General features: G+C 42.8%; 1 protein-coding gene across 1 annotated transcript in view; it reads left to right on the top strand.

The window, feature by feature from the left end:
• MANEA (mannosidase endo-alpha) overlaps positions 1 to 23965 on the top strand; it is a 65419-nt gene that overhangs the window by 28498 nt on the left and 12956 nt on the right. The window contains exons 2-3 of the mRNA XM_077487228.1: positions 8536 to 9081; positions 19342 to 19451. Coding sequence (XP_077343354.1) covers positions 8562 to 9081; positions 19342 to 19451 — 630 coding nt within the window. The 5' untranslated portion in view covers positions 8536 to 8561. The remainder of the gene's footprint in view (positions 1 to 8535; positions 9082 to 19341; positions 19452 to 23965) is intronic.

Below are 23965 nucleotides of genomic sequence, written 5' to 3'. Positions count from 1 at the left end.
CAGCCGATAGCAACAGTGCAGTTTGCATACTTTTTCTAAAGCAGGTCAAGTGTGGCAAAAACAGCAACCATTTGGCTACCACATGCTGGACAATGCATTTAACCACTCTGCAATTAGCCCGTTGGCAAGAGCACCTAAAAGCCGTACACAAGGGGCACAAATTTGTCCCTCAACCCCAGTCTGTCCCTGCTATACCTCATGACCTCTCAGCAGTCCTCTGACAGGTCTTTGCAGTACATCTGCCAGCAGCATACCACCAGCTGTAGATTATAGCCGGCAAATTTCTCTGCCCCATCTTTTTCAGAGGAAAAAAAATACAGTCCCTGTCAAATAGGTGCGGAAAAATTGGTCTTTGGATAATAATTTTGCCCCTGAAGCCTACACCAAAAACATTTTTTCAGATGAAATTAACACATGCAACACTAGGCAGCCTGTAAGTCCTGCAGAGATTCCACCTCCCAAAAACACTTAATCTGCGACATTGGCACCAGGGGCTTCATAACTGCTGTTAATCCAGGGCTGATTCATTTTGATGAAGTCAGATGGTCCACGGAGTCTGTGGACAAACATGTTCTATGATCAGTAACAAAACTTCCAGCAGCACTGGAGGCCCTTTCAGAAAGAACACTGGATGCAGAGCAGCTCAATAGCATACTGGGCAAGTTCTGGCCAGTGGTCTATTCTCGTGACCCAGTAAGCCAGTGGATCGTCGACTGGAAAACTCTCCATCTCAGTTTTCTCCCCTAGATAATCGTACACCATGTGATGCAGATGCTGCCGATGGGATGTGGAAGTTGACAGCCCTTGGGGGGGGGGGGGGGGGGGCAAGGACTAAAAAAATTGAGAAATGCATCACTTAGACGGCTGCCTTCTCCACTGCTCTTCTCTTAACCAACAGAAACCTTATAACAACATTTTTCCACAACACTAACCTATTGGAGTCAAGAAAAACATTCAATAAACTCCTCTTTAAGATGTACTCAAGAGATTTCACCTTCTGCACTCTCTGTGGGGACAGAATGAGTTCTGAGACTTTACCCTTATAACGATGGTCAAGAAGGGTTGCCAACCAATAGTGATCCCTTCCCATTACACCATGTATTCTTGGGTCCTTTCGCTGGCTTTGAAACCTGAGGGAGCCCATGCACCGCAAATTTGTGGAGGCATGAAAAAGAAGATTCCTCTGAGTCACTGAGGATTATCTGGAACTGCCTCCTCAAAGCCATGTACTACTCCAAAGGGTTCTAGGGATGGAAAACCATCTCTTACTGTTTGACCTATGTCTTCCTCTGCTTCAATGCTTTTGAAACTGCAACCTCCCTCCTCCCTTCCTCCTTACCTCCCTTGTTTTTAAGTGATTGTTGGACCACAATCTTCTCGCCTGTATATCATACATCATACACTGCATGTTAATTTCTGTACATTCTTATTTTCTACCCACCATGGTCCGTGGGTACATTTTAGCCCTGAGTGTTCCTTTATAATTACCTGTCCTTGCTCCTCAGGCTCACTTACCGCATACACTTCTGCCACGTACACACGATCGGAATTCTCGTTGGAAAAAGCTCTGATGGTTTTCCCAACGGAATTCGGCTCAAGCTGTTTTGCCTACACACGGTCACATCAAATTCAGATAGTTTATAACGCGGTGACGTACAACACGTATGACAGGACTAGAAAAAGGAAGTTCAATAGCCAGTAGCCAATAGCTTCTGTCTCGTAGTTGAATCTGAGCATGCGTGATTTTTGGCGTGTTGGAATTGCATACACACAATCGGAATTACAGATAGCATGTTCTCAATTTTCCCAATGGAAAAACTTTCTATCAATTTTTGGCTGGCGGAAATTCGAACAGCTAAATTCCGATGGAACATACACACTCGCATTTTCCGATGAAAAGCTCTCATCTGTCTTTTTCTGGCCAGATTTCCGATCATGTGTACGCGGCATTAGGGGTCCATACTAGGTCCATATTCGTGCGCTGTTGTTGTTTGTCATATTATTGCTCCCACATTAATACACTTGGGCATAAAGGGCTGTTATTGTTTTTCATGTACTGGTTGGTTGTTCTTATATTTCTCTGGTTGTCTTTTTCCCATAGATCTTAACAAGTCGCATATTTTGGAAACTGATGAATTTGCATTTATCACTCCAACCCTGCTTAGGAGTTTGGAGTATGGAAACGCCTCGTTAGGGATTGGACTATACCTAGGCTCACAGCAGAGCTTTGCTGCAGGGGCATTCCTTTCCCGGCCACAGCCAGGAAGGCAAAACTGTTCAGATTGTTCCTTAGTCCATCCCAACCACTCCCATCAACCAGTGCAGAACCTGTTTCTCTTCATACTTCTCTGACACAGATGCATGCTGTGCTAAACACACTCTCCACGTCCATGTCAGTTGCAAGACAGGATGGAGATGATCCAAGCCAACTCAGCTAGAATGCAGGTGTCGGTTGCACCTCCTTGCTCTTACCAGTGCTTCTGTAGGTAGTGTCAGTATTTCTTTACCTGTTGTAGTTCCTTCTCCTTTGCCTTCTGTGTCCCCGGCCCATTTTGTCCCTGCTAATATTAAGGACATTCTTAAGGGGAAAGATATTAACATAGCCTCCCTTCTAATAGCATCTCAGGACATCACGTAGAAGATATCTTATGCTTACGGGGAGGTTTCATGGTGCTCAAAGTGAAGGATCTCAGGCTTAACCACAAGCTTGGCGTGACAGAATTCATGCTGGCGTTTGGTATTTTTAGAGACTTCATCTGTTCTGTCAGTCTGGGCAGGAGGGTGGCATTAGACTTGTATTTACACAAGGTGGTGGACTTGGTGCACAAGTACAGGGCTTTATTTATTATGACTATTCCCAGTCCTTTGCAGGGAAGGTAGCATCTCCTAGTGGTGACTTGTTGGAGCAATATTGACATGGAGCTGTTCTGCAGGCACTTCGCCAACAAGAAATCCCCAGTATGCACTAGTTGTCAATCATCAGCGTATATCTCAGCCTGGTGTCCCAATTTTGATCCCTCTAGTAATACGGGTACTACCAAGCAGACGGCTAGGGGGTTCCTCTGCAGGACTTTCAGGGCAGGTGGACAAGCTGTGTAGACCCATCCATTACCTGGGTAAGGCTCAATTGTGCAACATTTTACATTTACTCAGGCTGCAATTACAATCAATGCAGACTCCTGCACGTTTGTGCTAGTTGCTTCAGAGCAAGCCCTCTAGTTTATGACTAAGCCAAGTCAATGCTCCCTTGTTAGAGGCTTGTTTAGAACATCACCTGTCCCCTGCCTTCAGAAAGTTCCTGTTGGCAGGTTTTTCAATAGGTTTTCATACAGGTTGGCTCTATTGGGTTGGTCAAAGGCAAATTTTCTAATATAATTTGAGGAGCGGACAAATTGTAAATAATTTGTCTCACATTCCACATCTCAATTGTATAATTTCCTCATTAGGAATTCTCCTTTAACCACTTCAATACCGGGCACTTAAACACCTTCCTGCCCAGACCCATTTTGAGCTCTCAGCACTGTCGCACTTTGAATGACAATTGCGCGGTCATGCTACACTGTACCCAAATGAAATTTTTATCATTTTTTTTCCCACAAATAGAGCTTTCTTTTGGTGGTATTTGATCACCTCTGCGGTTTTTATTTTTTGCTAAACAAATAAAAAAATACCGAAAATTTTGAAAAAAAAAATATTTTTTTTTTGTTTCAGTTTCAAAACTTTGCAAATAAGTATGTTTTCTCCTTCACTGATGGGGTTACACTGATGGGCAATGATAAGGTGGCACCAATGAAGTGGCACTGATGAGGTGGCATTGATGGACACCGATATGTGGCACTGATGGGCGACACGGATGGGCACTGATAGGTGGCACGGATTGGCATGGATGGGCATGGGTAGGTGGCACAGGTGGGCATGGGTAGGTGGCACAGGTGGGCATGGGTAGGTGGCACAGGTGGGCATGGGTAGGTGGCACAGGTGGGCATGGGTAGGCGGCACAGGTGGGCATGGGTAGGCACTGATAGGCGGCACAGGTGAGAACTGATAGGCGGCATTGTATTATAATGTACTAATGGATGCCAATCAGTGCCAATCAATAATGCATGCCAATCAGTGATGCCCATTGTGGGCACTGATTGGCATCCATTGTGGCACTGACTGGAATCCCTGGTGGTCTAGGGTGGCATACCTTGTCCTTGGCATCCCTGGTGGTCTGGTGGCATCCCTGGTGGTCCAGTGTGGGCATCCTCGGGGGGGCTGTGTTGATAATCGATCAGCAAAGACCCCCCCTGTCAGAGGAGCAGCCGATCGGCTCTCCTCTACTCACGTCTGACAGATGCGAGTGAGGAAAAGCCGATCACCGGCTTTTCCTATTTACACTGTGATCAGCCGTGATTGGACACGGCTGATCACATGGTAAAGAGTCTCCGTCGGAGACTCTTTACCGAGATCGTAGTTGCCGGGTGTCAGACTGACACCCCGCAACAACGATCGCCGCGATGCGCGCCCCCGGGGGCGCGCAGCGGCTCATAATCCTGATCACGTCATATGACGTCCGGTCAGGATTATGCAACCACTTTGCCGCCGTCTATTTGCTATAGGGCGGGCGGCAAGTGGTTAAAGTACTCATTGGGGTTTTGGCTATCCAGCACATTCTGTGGTTAGGTAAGGGTACTTGGTTATCCAAAGCAGATATTTCAGATGATTTCAAATTACTTCCTATTAAACCTGCCCTCTAACAATTGCATGGTATTAAATGGCGTGAGCGTTATTTTGCCACCAGGTTGACGTTCAGGTCAAAAAGCAGTCCTTGCCTATTTGATACATTTGCCCAAGCATTTCATTGGATTTTGGCTAACTGCAGAGCTTGCTGATGGGTCATTTGTTAGCTAGATTATTTTCTGCTGTTAGAAAACCCTGGTCACCTGCCTAGGTATCTGTAGTCTCTCACAGGACTGTTCTCTGAGATGAAATTCCCCTTGGCTGCCCATAAAGTGGAAGGGCCGGTCAAAGTCATTGATTTTTTTTTTTTTTTTGGCATCACTTGATACTAATCTCATGGGGGCGAGTTTGCCCTTGAAGAAATTGGTCAGGATACGGCAGATTATTCATCTTTTTGTCAGGTCCCCAATCTGTTCCAAAAAATACTTTTTGCTGCTTTTGGGCATGCTTAATTGTGCCATGAGAATTATTCCACAGGGTGGGTCTTTTGTTTCTAGGTTACTGGCCCTCCTTGCCCTGTACCAGGACTCTGACTCAGTTAGTCTACAAGTGGATGCACAAGCTGACCTGATCATGTGGGACCAGTTTCTATGTGATCGAAATTACACTTCATGTTCATTCCACAAACTACTATTAGGTCCCCTAGAATGTTTTCATATGCCGCAGCCTCATTTGGTTTTGCAGCCTTTTTTGGACGTCAATGGTTGGCCCTCTGAAGTGTTGTTTGCCCATACTTCGGCATTGTTCAAAATCTACCCAATATTGGCGGCAGCAGTCACGTGGGGGCCTGTTTGTTTGGGGAAATCTGTTTTTCTTTACGGCTAATTTGGTCACAGCAGAAATTATCAATAAAGGTTGATCTGGGTCCTTTCCCATCATGTCCGTGCGCAGGTTGAGGTGGCTAGGCCTGACTTTCATTTCATGGGAGAGTTTATCAGTGGTAATCACAATCGCGCAGCAGATGCCCACCTCTGTTTAATTTCCCACAATGTTTCCTACAGTATCTGAAAGCAGAGCTAGTGGGCAAGCCGGTTCCACATCATTCCCTTCTGATCATGGATTAGTCACAGTCTGGGCACAGGCGATCAATATTGTAAATAGTTTATCTAGGAATACCCTGAGCGTGTACACCACTGGTTTGGAAGTCTTTTCTCAGATTCAGGACCCTATACCCTGGCAGTTGCTCTGGAAACATCAACTATGTGATGGGCTTTCACTGCTTATTGAAATGGTGAACTGTCCTTGTCTGCCAATACCATCAAGTTATATCTTTCAGGTGTACAGCACTTTAGGTACCTGCATTATCCTGGCAGTCCATTTTTTGCAGTTCACCCTCTCAAAGCTATGATGAAGGGTATTCAGAGAACTCGAGGACAGTCACAGCTGTCACGTCTGCCAGTAACCGGACAGATTTTCTGGGGAATTTAAGACTTGTTATCCCTTTTGGCTTTGGTCCCAGTTTAGTAGTCAAGGCAGCCATCTACTTGAGTTTCTTTGGTTTCCTCAGACCCAGGGAGGTGTCTCAGGCTGGCCATCATGCACCTATACTGCTCAAAGGCAGTCTCGCCAGGTTCACTGACCATTACACTCTACAACTCCCCAACAACAAGAACAGACAAACAGGCCAGGGGTTCATAGTTAATTATTACTGTACCAACAGTAGCTGGTGTCCAGTGGTCGTGCTTGACCTCTGTAATCAACTCACAATGGCTCCCCTGGACAGTCTGTTACTTCCTTTTCCTGCACATCCTCACACTTCTTCAAAGCATATAATTTCTTGTTGCGGTTTTAGTCACTAAATTAGGCCTAAATCCATTCATTCAGTATCAGGGCAGCTTGTGCAGCTTCCAAACAGGGGTTCCCTTGACATATTATCAAGTTCATGGGGCACTGGAGTTCCTTGTCTTATAGTAGATATATACCTGAACCCCGTACTGAAGTCTTCATAAGTCAGCTTGCAAAAAAAAAAAATTCCACAAAACTGGTGGATGTAAGAGGCCCTGTGATGGATCTCTTCCCCCCCCCCCCCTTTTTTTTTCTGTGCAGTTCTTCTTAATAAAAAAAAAAAAAAAAAAAAAAAAAAAAGAGACTAGCAGTTAGGGCCCTTTCACGCTGCTGTGTAGCAATTTTGTGGTAAAAACACAAGTTTGCTTGTTTCAGATGCATTTCTTGTGCTTTTTCTTGGTTGCATGCACCTGTGAAAAATGGACATGTGACTCAAAAATGCAAAACGCTGTGTGTTTTACTGCGATTTTGATGTGTTTTCCATTCATTGCAATGGGTGTGGTTTTAAAAGCTGCACCAAAGATGTAGCATGCAGGACTTTCAAAATCCACCGCACCCATAACACATTTGTGTGAAGAGTCCCATAGGATAAAAAAAATGCTCAAAAGCTGCTGCTAGGAGCGTTTTTTTTTTTTTAAGCTGGCGTGCATTGAGTCCTAAATGTACAAAGTGACCCTTATACTGAAAAATGTGAAGACTTCTAATATAGACCAGTTGAAAGTATAAAATGATTTAATGGACAAAGATATTTTTTTAAAGCCTTAGCAAAAACGACCATCTTCTTAAAAGCATTTAACCGCTTCCGGGCCGCCCACCGTAATTTTACGTGATGACTTTGAAGGAGGATATTGTTGTTATGGCAGCAGCTAGCTGCCATAACCTCAGTATCCTCGTCTACAACGGGCGGTCCACAACAAGATAAAAGTGGTCTCTGCGGGGGATTCACTACGAGATCACTTTTATCGGCGGCGAGAGAGGGTCACCCCCCTCCCACCACAATCCGGTACCCTCCACCGCTTACCGGAGCCATCAGCAGCGGCGGAGGCAATTGCGCCTGTCCCCTGCCTGGGTAAGGAGACGAGTAAGGGGAAGATGGCCCTCGCAGTCTCCATATCACTGTAGCTCTTAAAAGGGCAATTTTTTATTCTAAATGCGCCCCGTCCCGACAAACTCGCATGCAGGAGCAAACGAATGCGTGACTAGTGCACGCATATGAAAACCACACATGTGAGGTATCACTGCGATCGGTAGAGCAATAATTCTAGCCCTAGACCTCCTCTGTAACTTAAAACATGCAGATTTTTAAAACGTCATCTCTGTAGATTTTTAAGGGTAAAAATTTGTCACCATTCCATGAGAAGGCGCAATTTTGAAGTGTTACGTGTTGGGTATCAATTTGCTCGGTATAACATTATCTTTCACAATATAAAAAAAAAATTGGGCTATCTTTACTGTTGTCCTATTTTTAATTCAAAAAACGTGTATTTTGTTCCAAAAAAACGTGTGCTTGTAAGACCTCTGTGCAAATACGGTGTGTTAGAAAAAAATGTATGTTTGGGGGTTCTAAGTAATTTTCTAGCAAAAAACTGTTTTTAACTTGTAAACAACAAATCTCAGAGGCTCGATCTTTAAGTGGTTAAAATGCTTTTAGATCTTTTTATCTAGTAAAGCTTTTTGTATTTTTCTACAATCTTTGGTCTATACCCTAAGCTTTTTTTTTTTTTCTTTGTCTCACACAGTAATCTATTGAAGTTGCTGTTTCCCAGTGATCCATAAAAAAACAACTTAAGGCAGAAATACATTTTCTCCCTTTTTGAATGTGTATAAAACCTTGCCATCGCCTACCGTGTTTTATACCAAGAGATAAATGATCTGTTTTTAGTTACAGGCCTTTTATGTCGACTAATCTCCTTTTAAACAGGATGAAAGCACCACCTCATCATAATGGCATTACAACTACCATTTATTACGCTTTGCTGGTGACTTGACTATGTGTAATCTTCATTAACTGTGTTTTCTCTCTTTCAGTATAAAATTAATGGAGCTATGTCATCATGACAAGATTTCGCAGAAGAACATGTATCACGTTAGGAATTGTCCTTTTTATTGTCTGTAGTCTTATGCTGGCCTTGAAATCGTTGAGACCTGAAACAGCTGCATTTGGAAGTCCTTTTGCATTAGGCCTTTTACCTGAACTTCAGAAAGTCTCAGATCATCATGAGAAGAATCGTGTAAAACACAATGTTCAATCAGAGCACAAAATTCAAGCTGACATGCTTGAGTCCCAGAAGCCTGACAATATAAAGATGGAAAACCTACCAGCTCCTAATTATAACCTTCATGTTTTTTATTATATGTGGTATGGAAACCCTCAGTTTGATGGTAAATACATTCACTGGAATCATGAACTATTGAAACACTGGGATGCTAAAATCGCTGGTAATTACCCCACTGGAAAACACAATCCACCTGAAGATATTGGAGCAAATTTTTATCCAGAACTTGGACCATACAGTTCCAAGGATCCTTCTGCTTTGGAAGCCCATATGAAGCAAATGCAATCCGCTGCAATAGGTAAAGATTTTTAAAACATATTACACAACTGGGTTATGCTCTCTGGCTACTGTAACTGTTAATTATTTTTGAGACTCCCTTATGCTAAAATACTATTCTTGCTCCAGTGAACAATGGCTATCCGGTGTTTAGACTTGATAAAATGCTTTTAATTGGCCAGCACACCCAACTAATGATAGTGCTGCTATTGCTATTCTGAATAATCTGTGTATGTAAATGTTCACACACCTGTAAATTAAGTGAACATTTAGACAAGGTCACGAATGTGGCAATTTTTTTTTCCATCAAAAGTTTTTATTATTCTATAACAAAACCAGGGGGAAGGTATCAGAAACAATTTAATACTTAAATATATGCTTTATGTATTAAACTAGCAGAAAATTCTGAGGTAAAGCTTATTATACTTTAGATACAAATATATGTTGACCATCAAACTGTGGTTCCCAAACCCTCAATGGGACCTCTTTTGTTACCTGGGGGACGGCAGTATCTTGTGTCTTTTTGTATAACACATGTTTTGGACATTACAAGAATTCTTGAACCTGACCTATTGCTGAACCATGACCAAACCAAGAGTAAGTTCTACTATGTTATAGGAACTTCGCTACTCCAGACCATTGTTCCCATGGTAACCACGCTCTTTAGCTAGAAAACCTCTGCTTGAGGCCATTGTTATTTCATAATTGTAATGTCAAGTGTGTGTGCAATGTAAAGGGGTCCTGTCTCTTTTACACCATCTCGTTATGCTCAATCTTGCAACTAACAGTATGTGTGTTGTAACACGTCTGATGAGCTGTGGTATGGAGCAGGGGGTGCATGTTTTGTGATGTCCGGTAGGACTTGGAAAATGGCTTTCCAGTTGTTTTGGATACGGTCACACTTCCAAAAGATGTGAAACATGTCTCCTTTGGCTGATTTCCATCTCCAGCACGTGTCTGGGGTATTTGAGCTAAACCTTGAAGGGGTTAAATGCCACCTGAGGGATAGTTTTTGGGTGAGTTCCAATAAAGCAGAGCATTTAGTTGCTTTGTATATTGTTTGTAAGGCTCATTGCCATTGGTGTTTTGTGTACTTTTGTCCCAGATCATTCTCCTAGTGAATGTGGGGGGATGATTTTGTGAATTGGCGTTTTTGGTGGAGAATATTGTAGAATAGTGAGATTCCTTTTTGTTTTGGAGGATGAAGTTGATAGAAATTCCCTTGCTTTTGGGTGTATCATATATAGATGAAGTTGGATTGCTTCAAGGCAGTTTTTGACACGTATATATGTGAAAAGGTCCATAGGGGGTAGCGTAAATTTGTGTTGAAGAATGGGGAAAGGTTTTGGACGAGAGCCCTGGATTACATTTTGGATGGATTTGATTCCCTGTCGGTACGACTGAGTCAAATCTGGTGATAGATGATGAAGAGATTCAATTGGTATTGGGATCAGTGGGGTGTTGGGGGTAATGTGACTATTTTGGGTCAATATTTTCCATGCATTAGCTGAGGTTTTCATGGTAGGGGATGACGGTATTTTTGATCCTAAAGGGGTGCTCGTCAACCACCATTGTAAATTTGGGCGCAGTAGTGACAAACTTTCTATTTTACCACAGATTTCTAGGACATGGATGGAAGAGGAGGCAGCATTGTTGAAGAGTTGTGTTAAGTGTGGGATTATTTGGCTGGAAAATTGCTTATAGTGCTCTCCAGCCAAACCGTCAGGTCTCTGTGCTTTCCCTGAGGGTAGTGACATTATTGTTAAGAGAATTTCCTGCTCAGTAAAGGGCTCATTCAAAGAAGACCTTTGTGTCTCTGTAAGCGTAGGGAGTTTAATTTGTTGCAGAAATGCATTAATGTCCTCGTTTGAGGGTTGAAATGTGGAAGGGTCTTGTCTGTTATAGAGGTCACTATAATAATTCCTAAACGTGTTTGCTATGTCCCGAGGATTAGTCAGATTCTCTTTAGTGTGTGGGCGCGGAATAAGTGAGTTATTTTAGATTTGGTCCTCTTCCCTTTTGAGGCGATGTGCTAATTTTTTGCCAGATTTGTTAGAAGTAGAGTAAGAGGTGGCTTTAATCTTACGCTGTACATGCTCGAAGGAATGGAGGAGTAGTGACCTCGGTTCCGGTCTGTCATCAGCTGGGCCTTTTGTGCTGGTTGTGGGTTGGCTTTGTGTTGGGTCTAAATACTAGCAATTTGTGAAGTAATCAATGGGCTTCGTCCTCTTCTTCTTGTTACATAGGGAACTTAATTTCAATATTATACTATGGATAACGGCTTTGTGCACCTTCCACACAACAAGGTCGTCCACTGATCCACTATTATGGCCGAACTATTCTTTTAGGTGGTCTTTAATTTCCTGAGAGTGGCTTGGATGATGTAGTATGGAAGTGTTGGTACGCCAGAGAAATGTATTCCGCTGGGGCTTAGTGTCGTCTATGGAGATTGGACTGGAGATTTATGATGTGGGGAGAAGTGTAGTCCTTTTCAGAACCATGCTGACAACTCCAGACATCAAATATATCTTGTGATGTGAGAAATTGTTTCGCGGAGGCTCTCTTCTCTTTGCTGCTGACGTGGTATTCATATGTATATCTGCTACCAGATTAAAGTCTCCGCACATGAGCAGATGTCCCTGTCGGACTGCTTGGGCTTTGCATATGGCCTTCCGGAGGAAACTTATCTGGTGGGTGTTAGGGGCATACACATTTAGCAGTGTACTTGGTTTTGTGGAGGGTACATACTGGAATTAAGTAGCGACCATTGGGGTCAGATATTTCTTGAAGCAGGTGAAAGTCTACATTATTCTTTATTGCTATTAAGACTCCTCTTTTTTTGGAAGTATAAGTAGCATTGTATTGAATGTTATGTGGCATTGAATGTTATGTGGCGCTACCTTATCTATACTATTATATAACACAATTATAATAAACAATAATCATTAACTTGTATAATAAAGTGCATATGGTGAGATAAAGTGCAGAAATGTGCAAAAACAGCTCAAAAATAGATGTGCACATACACAGAAAATACTGTGCAAATAGCTGATAATAAAGTGCAAAAATATGACAATAAAGTGCAAATACAAATATAATCAATGATATCAACTGGGTAAGCATGTCCACTATTTGATAAACCTTTTGCTTTGCAAAATCTAAAAATTCATATTGTGAATGGTAACCAATATAAATAACAAGTCCCAAATGTCTATTTGTGGTGCATTCCACTTCAAACCAGTGAAAAAAAACACCCGATGTACGTGTTCACAAGTGATCCGGGGTGCGCTCCTTGTTTCCCCCAGCCTCTCACCTCCAGAGAAGACCACCAAGGGTCATACAGCGCTGTATAAGAAAATGGGATAAGATCCACTCCTCCAATAACGCTCGGTAACAAGCTGGCTACTAATTTCTTATCCTCTGCTCCTGGGTTCAGCCTGTTATACACCAAAACAGATCATCCAAATTCATGTTCCCATTATCACCGGGGGAGATGGTGGCTTCATTCGCAGCAGTTCCCTAGGCTCCGTTTCATTCGAGACTGCTGCAAGACAGTATCCTATCGGCCTGGAGCAAGAAGATTCAGGCACTAGATTTTCCAAGGCATTTGTCGACAAAAAAGCACCAGAGCCTCAGTTGGTGGAGGATTTCCAAGAATCTGGAGGGCGGCAAATTCTTAACGGGCAGTCCTGAAAGAAGCATCTGTCCAAGGGAAATGGGGGCAGCGCGTCTAGCCCTAAGGGCCTGGACATTCAGGTTGCAGTATTCTCCTGTTGGGATTCAATCCAGCAATGCCACAGCAGTGGCTTATATCAATTACCAAGAGGGCAGCAGAAGTCGCGCAGCCCAGGCACATATCCTAGCCTGGGCAGAAAGACATGTGCCATGCATATCGGCAATCTTCATTCCAGGGGTAGAGAACTGGCAGGCAGACTACTTAAGTCGCCAGCAGTTGTTCCCGGGGGAATGGTTCCTTCACCCAGACGTCTTCCTGGCTATATGCCAAGATGGGTAATCCCGGATGTAGGTCTGTTTGCATCCAGACTCAACAACAAAGTCGACAACTTTGTGCAAAGAACAAGTGATCCACTCGCATGCGGGAAAGAAATGTGTTGGTGACCCAGTGGGATCATTTCTCACAGATTTTTGCATACCCTCCTATTCTGCTGCTACCTCAACTTCTTTTCAGGATCAAGCAGGAAAGGAAGTCGGTAGTTCTTGTGGCCCAGAAGGTCTTTGTATGCAGAAATAGGAAAGATGGTGGTAGGGGCCCCATGGACCCTACCACCACGTCCATACCTGCTATAGCAGGGATCAGTGTTCCACCCTACTTTACAAGCGCTAAATTTAACGGTTTGGCTATTGAAACCCACATCTTAAGGAATCGTGGGCTTTCAGGCTCAGTGATATCTACCTTGATTAATGCAAGGAAATCAGCTTCCAGATTCATTTATCATAGAGTCTGGAAAGCATATGTTTCTTGGTGTGAATCCAGGGGTTGGCATCCTCAAAAGTATGCCATAAGTAAAATTCTTGCCTTTCTGCAAATGGGGCTAGAGATGAAGCTGGCCTTGAGTACTATCAAGGGCCAGGTTTTGGCCTTATCAGTATTGTTTCAGCATCCGCTTGCATCACATTTTTTGTTTCAAATCTTTATGCAGGGGGTAACGCAGCTTAATCCACCAGTTAGAGCATCCCTGAACCCTTGGGGCTTGAATTTCGTTTTTTTTTTTTTAGTTTTTGAATTTAGGAAACAGCCTTTTGAGCCGATGCAACATATTCCTTTGGTCCTTTTTGACAAGGAAACACATTTTTCTGGTAGCCATTTCTTCTGCAAGAAGGGTATCAGAGTTTGTGGCTCCTTCTCCTAAAGAGCTATATTTAATCAGTCACAAGGATGTAGTAGTACTGCATCCACATCTTAGTTTTTTGCCAAAGGTGGTTTCAGGTTTTTACCTAAACCAGGATATTGTTTTACCTTCATTTTTTCCAGAAACCTGTTCTAAGGAAGAGAAGTCACTGCACTCTTTGGATGTAGTGGGGAAAGTCAAGATCTGTTTGAAGGCGACTGATCAGATTTGAAAAACCAATATCTTGTTCATGTTGCCTGTAGGTCCTAGGAAAGGACAGGCAGCATCAAAATCCACTATTGCTGAATGGATTTGTCAGGTAATTATTCAAGCTTATGGCATGAAGAAGGTTCCACCTTTTTTAGGTCAAAGCTCACTCCATCAGGGCCGTTAGTGCTTCATGGGCAGTGCATCACCAAGCCTCCATGGCTCAAATCTGCAAGGCCGCAACCTGGTCTTCAGTCCATACATTCACCAGATTCTATCAGGTCAATGTAAGAAGGCATGAGGATATCGCCTTTGGGCATAGTGTGCTGCAGGCAGCAGTATAGCTCCTCAGGTCTGATTGCACCCTACTTTTGTTTGTGTCCCCTCCCCTCAGGTGGAATTGCTCTGGGACATTCCAAAAATGTATTACTGTGGCTGTGTCCCATGATGTACGATAAAGAAAATAGCATTTTTATAACAGCTTACCTGTAAAATCCTTTTCTTGGAGTACATCATGGGACACAGAGGTCCCTCCCCTCTTTCTGGTTACATGTGTACTGCTTTGCTACAAAACTGAGGTACTGCCGGTAAGGGGAGGGGTTATATGGGGAATTTAACATCCTGTTTAGGGTGTGTCAGTGTCCATCACCTGAAAGTTCAATATAACCCATACAGTTATTACTGTGGCTCTGTGTCCCATGATGTGCTCCAAGAAAAGGATTTTACAGATAAGCTGTTATAAAAATCCTATTTTCTTTGACAGTTTAGGCCAATATGTATTCTGCTACATGTTTTTGATAAAAAAATAAAAATAAGCATATATTGGTGCGTAAAAATTATATAGTCTCCAAAATAGGGGCTAGTTTTATGACATTTTTATTATTTATTTATTTTTTACTAGTAATGGCGCTGATCAGTGTTTGTTTTTTTTTTTTTTTTTTAGCATGACTGCGAAGTTGCGGCAGACAAATCGGACACTTAACTGACATTTTTGACACTTTTGGGAACCAGTGACATTATTATAGTGATTAGGGCTAAAAAATTGCACTGACATTATACTAATGACACTGGCAGAGAATGGGTTAATATCAGTGGCGATCAAGGGGTTAACTGTTTCCTGGGTGTCTTTACTAACTGTATTGGGGATGGGCTGCCTGGGAGAACACAGAGATCCGTCTTCCTGCATAGCAGTAAGACAAGATCTCAGTGTAATTCCCTGTCGTTTACTTCGGCAGATCCCTGTTCTGTCTCTGCGGGGAACGATCGCGGGCAAATGTTGATTCTGCCGGACCTGCTGCTTGGCTCCCCCGCTGTCCAATCGGCACACCCAAAGAAACAAGTGCACGGAAAGCAGTACTGGTACAGCGATTCTCGCAGCCAAGCCACCTTGTGGCACTATAACTGCGACGGGTGGTCAGCAAGTGGTTAATGGGCACGAACATGTGCGAATTTGATAGATGCATGGGGGTGTCATGAAGAATTCATGGCACCCACGGGTGACTGCAAAAGGCTGCATATTTATGTGCGGTATGGGAAAACATGATTTTGCATGTGTTTACTGCACCTGGTGTGAACAAGCCCTAAAATGTTGTCTGTGAGGCAGGGTTCAGTGATCTTGGGTTGGAACTGTTTTCCCCCTCCTAGCACGAACCTGCTCCCAACCATGAAACAGTAAAGTAACTTTATCTTGCCAGAATTCTAACTTTTTGTCATAGATTTGGACCGACTGCTAGATGGGGCTGGATGCTGCACCTGTGATTCCCAGGCACCTGAAAATGCCATAATTTTATGCAAACCGCCTGTGTGCGCGTAGTCTTATATTGTAGGAGTCCTAATTTAGGTCTGCATTGCACTGTCCTGGACCTCTCTGCACCACGGTGCCTTCTGAGTCCATCTAATTCTAAACAATCCAGTAGTTATCTAAGTGTTTTTTTTTTTTTGTGTTTTTTTTTTAAAAACATAATACAGCACAGAAGGAAACCAATGATTATACTCATATACCTAAATAATGGCAATATACTACAGAATCTAAAGCAACCAAGGATATATTGCTTTTTTTATTAGCCCCTTTTAACTCTGAACATGTTTCCCATTAGTTTACATTAGCATGTGGAAGAATCCAGTTAGTTTTTTTTTTTCTATTGCTGGTCGGGGGACAGCTTACAGAAATTAAGGCGTAAGTGATATGATGACTGAATTTCATATTCTCTTGAGTAGGAAAGGATTATAATTTGAATGGCTATAAAACTTTCACGTTCGCACATAAAGGGCTTTGCAAGTAAATGGGTGACATTAAAGTCATTTTAAAATGTACATTATCCTTCTGCATTGCAGTGCACAATTTCTAGATTTTCCCATCGCTGCAAGAAGATGAGAAATTTTTATGACAATTGAACAGTGTATGGACTCACATTACACCTGTGTGAAATTATAAAGTACATTTTTAGTGCAAATGTGATGCATTGTTAAATTTAAAAGTGGTCCATGATCTGTAAGCATTATTGGCTCTTCCCTTTTATTTTTTATTTTCTTCTATTTTTTGACAAGTCAAAATGCCCGTTTAAAACAGGCAGCAAGAGCATTGGACTGTTTGTACATGCATGTGAGAAGTGCCATAAACGGGGAACAAACAATACTTTTTTTGTGATTGTGTCCTGAAACAAAGTTGTGTAACATCTGTCGTGCAGCCAGCTTGGTTTATTCCATGTGGGGAACACAGACAATCTTTATTAGCCAGCGCCTGCAATCACAGAGATGAGCTCATTGCTGGCTTTGAGCATGAGTTTCCTTTACAATTGTGATTGAGCATGACCTGTACTTTATTCTTGGGGAAATGTTAAAATTTTTCATCCCATTTGTACAGTATTTTTCGGTTCAGAGTGACCATGTTTCATGTTACACCTGTATTTAACATGAAACCTGGACAGTCTGCAAACCACCTACCCAACAACATCCCCCCCCCCCCCTTTCTACTTGCAGAAAACTTTTTTTTTCTCCCCACCATGTCCTGACATTATTTGAAATCTATTAATTTAAATACTACAAGTCCCATCTTTCACCACAGCAGAGGAATTTATAGTTCTCAATGAAGTACAGGTGTGATCATGACATAGAACAGGGGTCTTGAATTAAAATTCAAGGAGGTCCAGTTGCTAGAATTTTCTTTGGGCCGAGGTCCGAATCTCAAGTCCCCATTTGTCCCCATCAGAGTACCCCCTTATATAAGGTTCCCCCATCACAGTACCCCCTTACATAGGGTGTTCTTGTAAGAGTTCCCCTTAGAGTAGTTGTCACCATAAGAGTGCCTCCTTACATCAGGTGTCCCCGCATCAGGTGTGCCCATCAGAGTGCCCCTTTACACCAGGTGTCCCTATCACAGAGCCACCTTACATCAGGCATTCGCCTCAGTGTCCCCTTACATCATATGTCCTCATATGTTTCCCCCTTAACATAAATTGTGCCCATCAGCTTGCCCCTTAACATAAAATGTGCCCATCAACTTGCTACTTATTTTATGTTAAGGGTCATGCTGATGGGCATATTTTATGTTAAAGGGCACTCTGATGGGCACAACAAATTATGCCCATCAGTGTGCAGCTTAGGAAACATGTGCCCCACATACTTTGAGCTCAGGAGTAGTCAGCACAAGCTGCAGTGGAGCGGAAGCTGCAAGATATATCTCGCAAGTGAGAGTCGGGAGCTGCGAGTAGCAGGGGGTGGGGCGGAGCATGCACGTGAGGTTTTGCCCGGCCGGGCGCTCTTGTGACAGGAGCGAGACCCACGGTCACGAGGCGGGGCGCACACACGCAATGTCACTGGTTGCTGGGATACCCTCAGTCCCAGCAAGCCAGTGACTGCTACTACACTGGCGGATTGGCGGTCCGGGCAAGAACGTTGCTTGGTCCGTGCCCGGACGGCAGGCCTCCAATTAATGACTGCTGATGTAGAAGATACATTCTGGACACCAGATTTATAGTTTTCAATGAAGCATAAGTGTGATAATGTCTCCACACTTGTAGTCCAATGATACTTCCAGCCCCATAACTGAAGGTTCATACCTTGGCGCCGTCCTATGGCTGGGGGACTAATCTTCAAGAGGCAAAGCATAACAGATAAAATGCACTGGTTGCCATTGCAATGCTTTGCAGCCTCCAATGCAAAAAGAAAAATACAAAAATGCACTTTTTCTTAATGGGTGCATGTGTTGTTTTGTTGCAAAAGGTAGGCGTGGCCTTTAACTCCAGCAAAACTGTCGTACTTTTCTGTACTGGCAACACTTGTATAATTTCTTGTCTGTGTGCAATGAGGATAAATAGCAGAATCTCCTTTGCAAAGTCGCAGATAGTATTCTAACCCTGCGAGAAGTCTTACCCATGTAAACCTTTAAACACCTTATAAATATTTTTACCGATTACCTTTCTAATCCAGACCTTGCATATGCGAATGGCTTCTGCTTTCAGAATATACACACCACCATGTAAAAGAAAAAAGGAAACAGAAATGTATTATCCTTCCTACAGCAGGTAAAGATATCAATGGCATACAGTGATGTGTTTTCTATAAGAAATATATTTTTTGAATTGGTCACTAGATGGTATAGAGCTGACTCCACTGATGTTATCTTCTTAGTTTCAATGGAAATTACAAGCAGAGTTGGTTCTGTTTAACCTTGACAAATCAAAGCTTGGCCCCAGGATGTATGAACTTTGTTACTTTTTTGATCATAGCAGCTAAGATGATGATTCTGAGATATTTGAATCAATCCAAACTTCTCGATTTCAGAAAATGGAATAAAGAAATGGATACCTATGCCTTGTTTGAGAACACAAGATGATCTTCACTATTTGGACTGCATTGTTCAAATTCAAAAGTTCAAATATTTGTATATAAAATATATAGCAGTTGATTTACTAAAGATGAGTGAACTGTGCAGTTGCACTCATTTTCCCCAGAGCTTAGTGAATTTGCAGAAGCTCTGCTGAATTTTCATTGTCCAGTTCTGTACAAGCCAAAAGTGAAAGGTTCACCACATTTACTAAGCTCTGGGGAAAATGAGTGCAACTGCACTTGCAAAGTGCAGTCTATTTGCCTTTAGTAAATCAACCCTATATTCTTCTTGAACTAATCTATAGGTTTTTCTTGTCAACATGTGAATTATTTTATTCTTTCTGCAGGCGATCTGTATAGCTTTGAATATCAACTATGTATATCAATATTGATTACAGGTGTGCTATCTTTATCATGGTATCCACCGCAAATGAGTGATGACAGTGGTGTCCCTTCTGATGATTTGGTGCCACATGTTTTAGACATGGCTCATAAATATGGCCTGAAGGTAAGTTGAGATGTTTGTGTTTGCATGTATGTTTTAGTCTTCATTTTATTCTTTTTAATTATCTGAATGTTTTCGCATATACCCTGTGACAGTCGCTAAAAACGTATAGTTTGGTATGGTCTTGGCATGGAGGAGTAAAGCAGAATTGTAGCTGGGCCCCGAGCCTTCTACTTTTCTACTCTGCAGTCACCTACCAGTCCCAGTATACCTGCATATGGGGTTGACTAACAAGAAGAGACCAAAGAAGCTGCCGCAAAACTGCCCCACCAGCTATGCTTTCTGAAGCCAATATAGCTGGGTGTCTCCAAGAAAATGCTGCAAATGAGACCATCCCTAAACCTTTTCTGGACAAGCTTAGCTCTCAAGGCCTGCCTTACAATTTGGGTCACTCATGTCACCTCATTGTGCGTAATGGTAATAGCTCTTGTTCGCTGAAACCTCCCTTGGGGTTACCTATATAAATTACAATAGTCCCAAAAATGTCCGATTTGTCCGCCATAATGTCGCAGTCACAATAAAAATTGCTGATTGCCACCATTACTAGTAAAAAAAAAAAAGAAATTGGGGGATATTTATTATAGCAAAAAGTAAAAAATGTTTTTTTTTTTTTTTTTAAATTTGTCGCTTTTTTTTGTTTATAGAGCAAAAAATAAAAACCGCAGGGGTGATCAATTTTGTTTGGGAGCCACGTCGCACGACCGCGCAATTGTCAGTTAAAGCGATGCAGTGCCGAATCACAAAAAGGGGTCTGGTCTTAAGCCAGCAAAATGGTCCGTTCTGAAAGTGGTTAAACTTCTGCGGCTCAAGCACTGTCACAATGCAGTCCCCTTCTCCACATTACTAGATGCTGAAATTGCCAAGACCAGGGCACAACGCTGTACTCTTTCACTTTACAAGACAAAATGCCTGTTGCTACTTAACAGCAGGTTATGCCCTAAGATCTCATGGAACTCAAACCTATGTTTTAGCCATATCCTCCAACACAGGCACTAAATTGCATATTACGGCAGACATTGCAGCTGCATTCAGGTCCTATTACATGAGACGGTACAACTTAAGCTGCGTACACACGGGGCGGACTGTCTGGCCAACTTAGTCCTTCAGACAATCCGACGGACAGTCCGTCATACTTTCGAATGAACGGACTTGACCACACACACCACTTTTTGAGCGGACTAATACGGCGTACTAAGTCCGCCATACTATCCGCCCTACTTTTGAAATGAACGGACTCGCCCACACACGCAGAGGAAAGTCCGCTCATTTCGAGCGCGTCTCCAGGTAGGCGGGGCCCGCGAAGGAGACGTCGCTGGCCCGGCCGCCTGGTATGGACTTAAAGGGGAACCCCAACGCCGAAAAAAATCGGCGTGGGGGTCCCCCCCAAGTCCACAACAGACCCTTGTCCGAGCACGCTACCCGGCCGGCCAGGAAAGGGGGGCGAGCAAGCGCCCCCCCCCCCTCCTGAGCCGTACCAGGCCGCGTGCCCTCAACATGGGGGGGGGTGCCTTGGGGAAGGGGGGGCAGCACGGCCCCCCCATCCCAAAGCACCTTGTCCCCATGTTGATGAGGACAAGGGCCTCTTCCCGACAACCCTGGCCGTTGGTTGTCGGGGTCTGCGGGCGGGGGGCTTATCGGAATCTGGGAGCCTCCTTAAATAAGGGGGCCCCCGGATACCGCCCCCCCACCCTATGTGAATGAGTATGGGGTACAATGTACCCCTACCCATTCACCTGTAAAATAAAAGTACCAAAAAAAACACAACACACGAGATAAAATACTTTATTGCACAGCTCCGGGGGTCTTCCGTCTTCGGGGGTCTTCTCGCCGGACTCCTCCGCTATCTTCTTGTAGCTCTTTTGTTAGCGGAGGAGTCCGGCTTTCTTCCTCGCCGCCGGCCTCTTCTCCCGACTTCGGGGGTCTTGTCCCCCTCTTCGGTTCTTCTGCCGGGCCACCGCGCCTTCTTATAGCTCTTTTACAGGCGGTGGCCCGGTCTTCTGTCGCCGCTGCCGCCGCCTTCCGTTCTTCTTCTTCTTCTTCTCCAGGAGATGTTGCCTCGACGATCTCTCCGACCGGAATGCCAGGGACGCACTGCGCGGCCACTTATATAGGGACAAGGGGCGGTGTCACATGGCTTTATGTCACATGGGTTGGTGTCACATGGTGACCCCGCCCCTTACGATGTCATAGTCCCCATGTGACATCAACCCATGTGACATAAAGCCATGTGAATAATCACATTTCCTGTTCCTGTGAAGTCACGGCCAGCTGCTTCTTGTTTCCTGCCTCCTGGTTCCCAGCATTCTCTGGATCCCTGTAAGATCACACCTGTGTCGCAGGCTGCAAAGGGGAGACATTTATGAGACTCCAGGACTGGCGATTTTCACCACATACTGAACTCATCTAATTTAACCTGGATTGGTTGGAGCTGTGAGAAGTCCCCTTATCTTTTTATCCATCCTGAAATACCCTGGACTGGGGGAGTCAGTCAATCGCGCTTTACGGTTCTCTGTAACAAAGAACCATATACTTCTGGTAAGCGGCAGTGTTAATCGTGGTGGAGGTGTTCACAATTCACACTATTTTGGATGGTCTCTCATCACTTCATCACTGCGGAGCCACTATTCTTCTTTTTTTGATTTGGGACTTTTCTATATGGACTTTTAAAAGTTACTATTATCAAAGTGTTTCTTTTATATTGTTTATAATTGTGCCTTCTTTTTGAGTGTGACCAGTCAATATATATATATATATATATATATATATATATATATATATATATATATATATATATATATATATGTATGTATGTATTTTTTTGTATTTCCCATAACACATACACAGTTTAACAATTGTGTTTTTTTTGTCACATTACTGGTTAATCATTATTCTTTGTATTTTCTTTAATACATAGGAGTGATTTTTTTTTATTCTATTTATATAAGTATATTGATATTCTCACTGTAATTTTTTGCACATACTTCCGCATAGGATTGGTGTCAATATTCACTCATTTAATTTTTGGTGATATAGCATTTATAATATTTGATAAAAGCCTTTGCGTCTGTGGTCTGGTGATGTGAAAGTTGATGGCTGTTTTACCCCTTGATTGATATTGGATACAATAAGGACTATGAAGCTACCTACTTGTTTGGATCTGCTCTCTTTTCCCACCATTTTCCTGAAAACTGATAGTACCCATATTTTGGCACCGCAACTTTGACACCCTTCTGAACACCCCTCCTGAGGAAGCACATCTGCGAAACGCATAATTCAAATGGAACCCCTCCTTAGTCTACAAGTGAATTTTCTACTTTTTATGTTATATGTCAAAGTAGGCTGATTGATTATATCCAGGGGGTCGTATTTATGTATTCATATGTTTACTGTGGATGGGGGCCTAACAATACAGTATCTTACAAAAGTGAGTACACCCCTCACGTTTTTTGTCACATTAAAATATATAATATTTACAACACTGAAGACATCACACTTTGCTACAATGTAAAGTAGTGAGTGTACAGCTTGTATAACAGTGTAAATTTGCTGTCCCCTCAAAATAACTTGACACACAGCCATTAATGTCTAAACCACTAGCAACAAAGGTGAAAATGTCTAAATTGGTGTCAATACTTTGTTGGGACCCATTAGTTTCCTGCATTGCCTTAACCCTCTTGGGTATGGAGTTAACCAGAGCTTCACAGGTTGCCACTGGAGTCCTCTTCCACTCCTCCATGACAACATCATGGATCTGGTGGAAGTTAAAGACCTTGTGCTCCTCCACCTTCCGTTTGAGGATGCCCCACAGATGCTCAATAGGGTTTAGGTCTGGAGTTATTTTGAAGGAACAGTAAATTTACACTGTTATACAAGCTGTACTCTCGCTACTTTACATTGAAGCAAAGTGTAATTTCTTCAGTGTTGTCACATGAAAGGTATAGAAAAATATTTACAAAAATGTGAGGGGGTGTACTCACTTTTTTTTGAGATGCTGTATAAGGTGTTTTGTTCAGACTTGTGTTTTGATGTGTATTGTTGTGTAAAAAAAAAAAAAAAAAAAAAAAAAAAAAATTTCATGGTTATAATGTCCCAGCCAAGTGACAGATAAAACATAAAACCAAATCAGTGAAGAAATTATAGTGAACAAATATTTTCATATAAGTCCATAGAAGAATAATATGAAAAAAAGTCAAACTTCCAAATCTAAAGGTGTCTTCCAACAGAGATTTGTGATCCTTTTCCAAACTTAGGAAAACATGAACACCCAGACGTGATATGGATAAGTGATCTGCTTATCAGACCAATTTGACTTCTTTCCTAGGAAAGCTAGTCAAACAGCACTTTTGCAAGATAGTGCCTGCTCACATTAGATGGAATGGAGATTTGTGAGAACCTTCCTCCTCAATTGCAAAGAGGGGATATACAAAAAGAGCAAAGAACGTCCTTCGCATAATACCGACACTGGGGCTGCTGGCTTGTCGAATAGCAGTGATGTATGGAATCAACCAGCCAGTCCG

Source organism: Lithobates pipiens, unplaced genomic scaffold, assembly GCF_037356315.1.
Source record: "Lithobates pipiens isolate NorthernLeopardFrog02 unplaced genomic scaffold, aLitPip1_a1.2 Scaffold_18, whole genome shotgun sequence".
NCBI classification, from domain to species: domain Eukaryota; kingdom Metazoa; phylum Chordata; class Amphibia; order Anura; family Ranidae; genus Lithobates; species Lithobates pipiens.
This window is presented reverse-complemented; position numbering and strand designations above follow the sequence as displayed.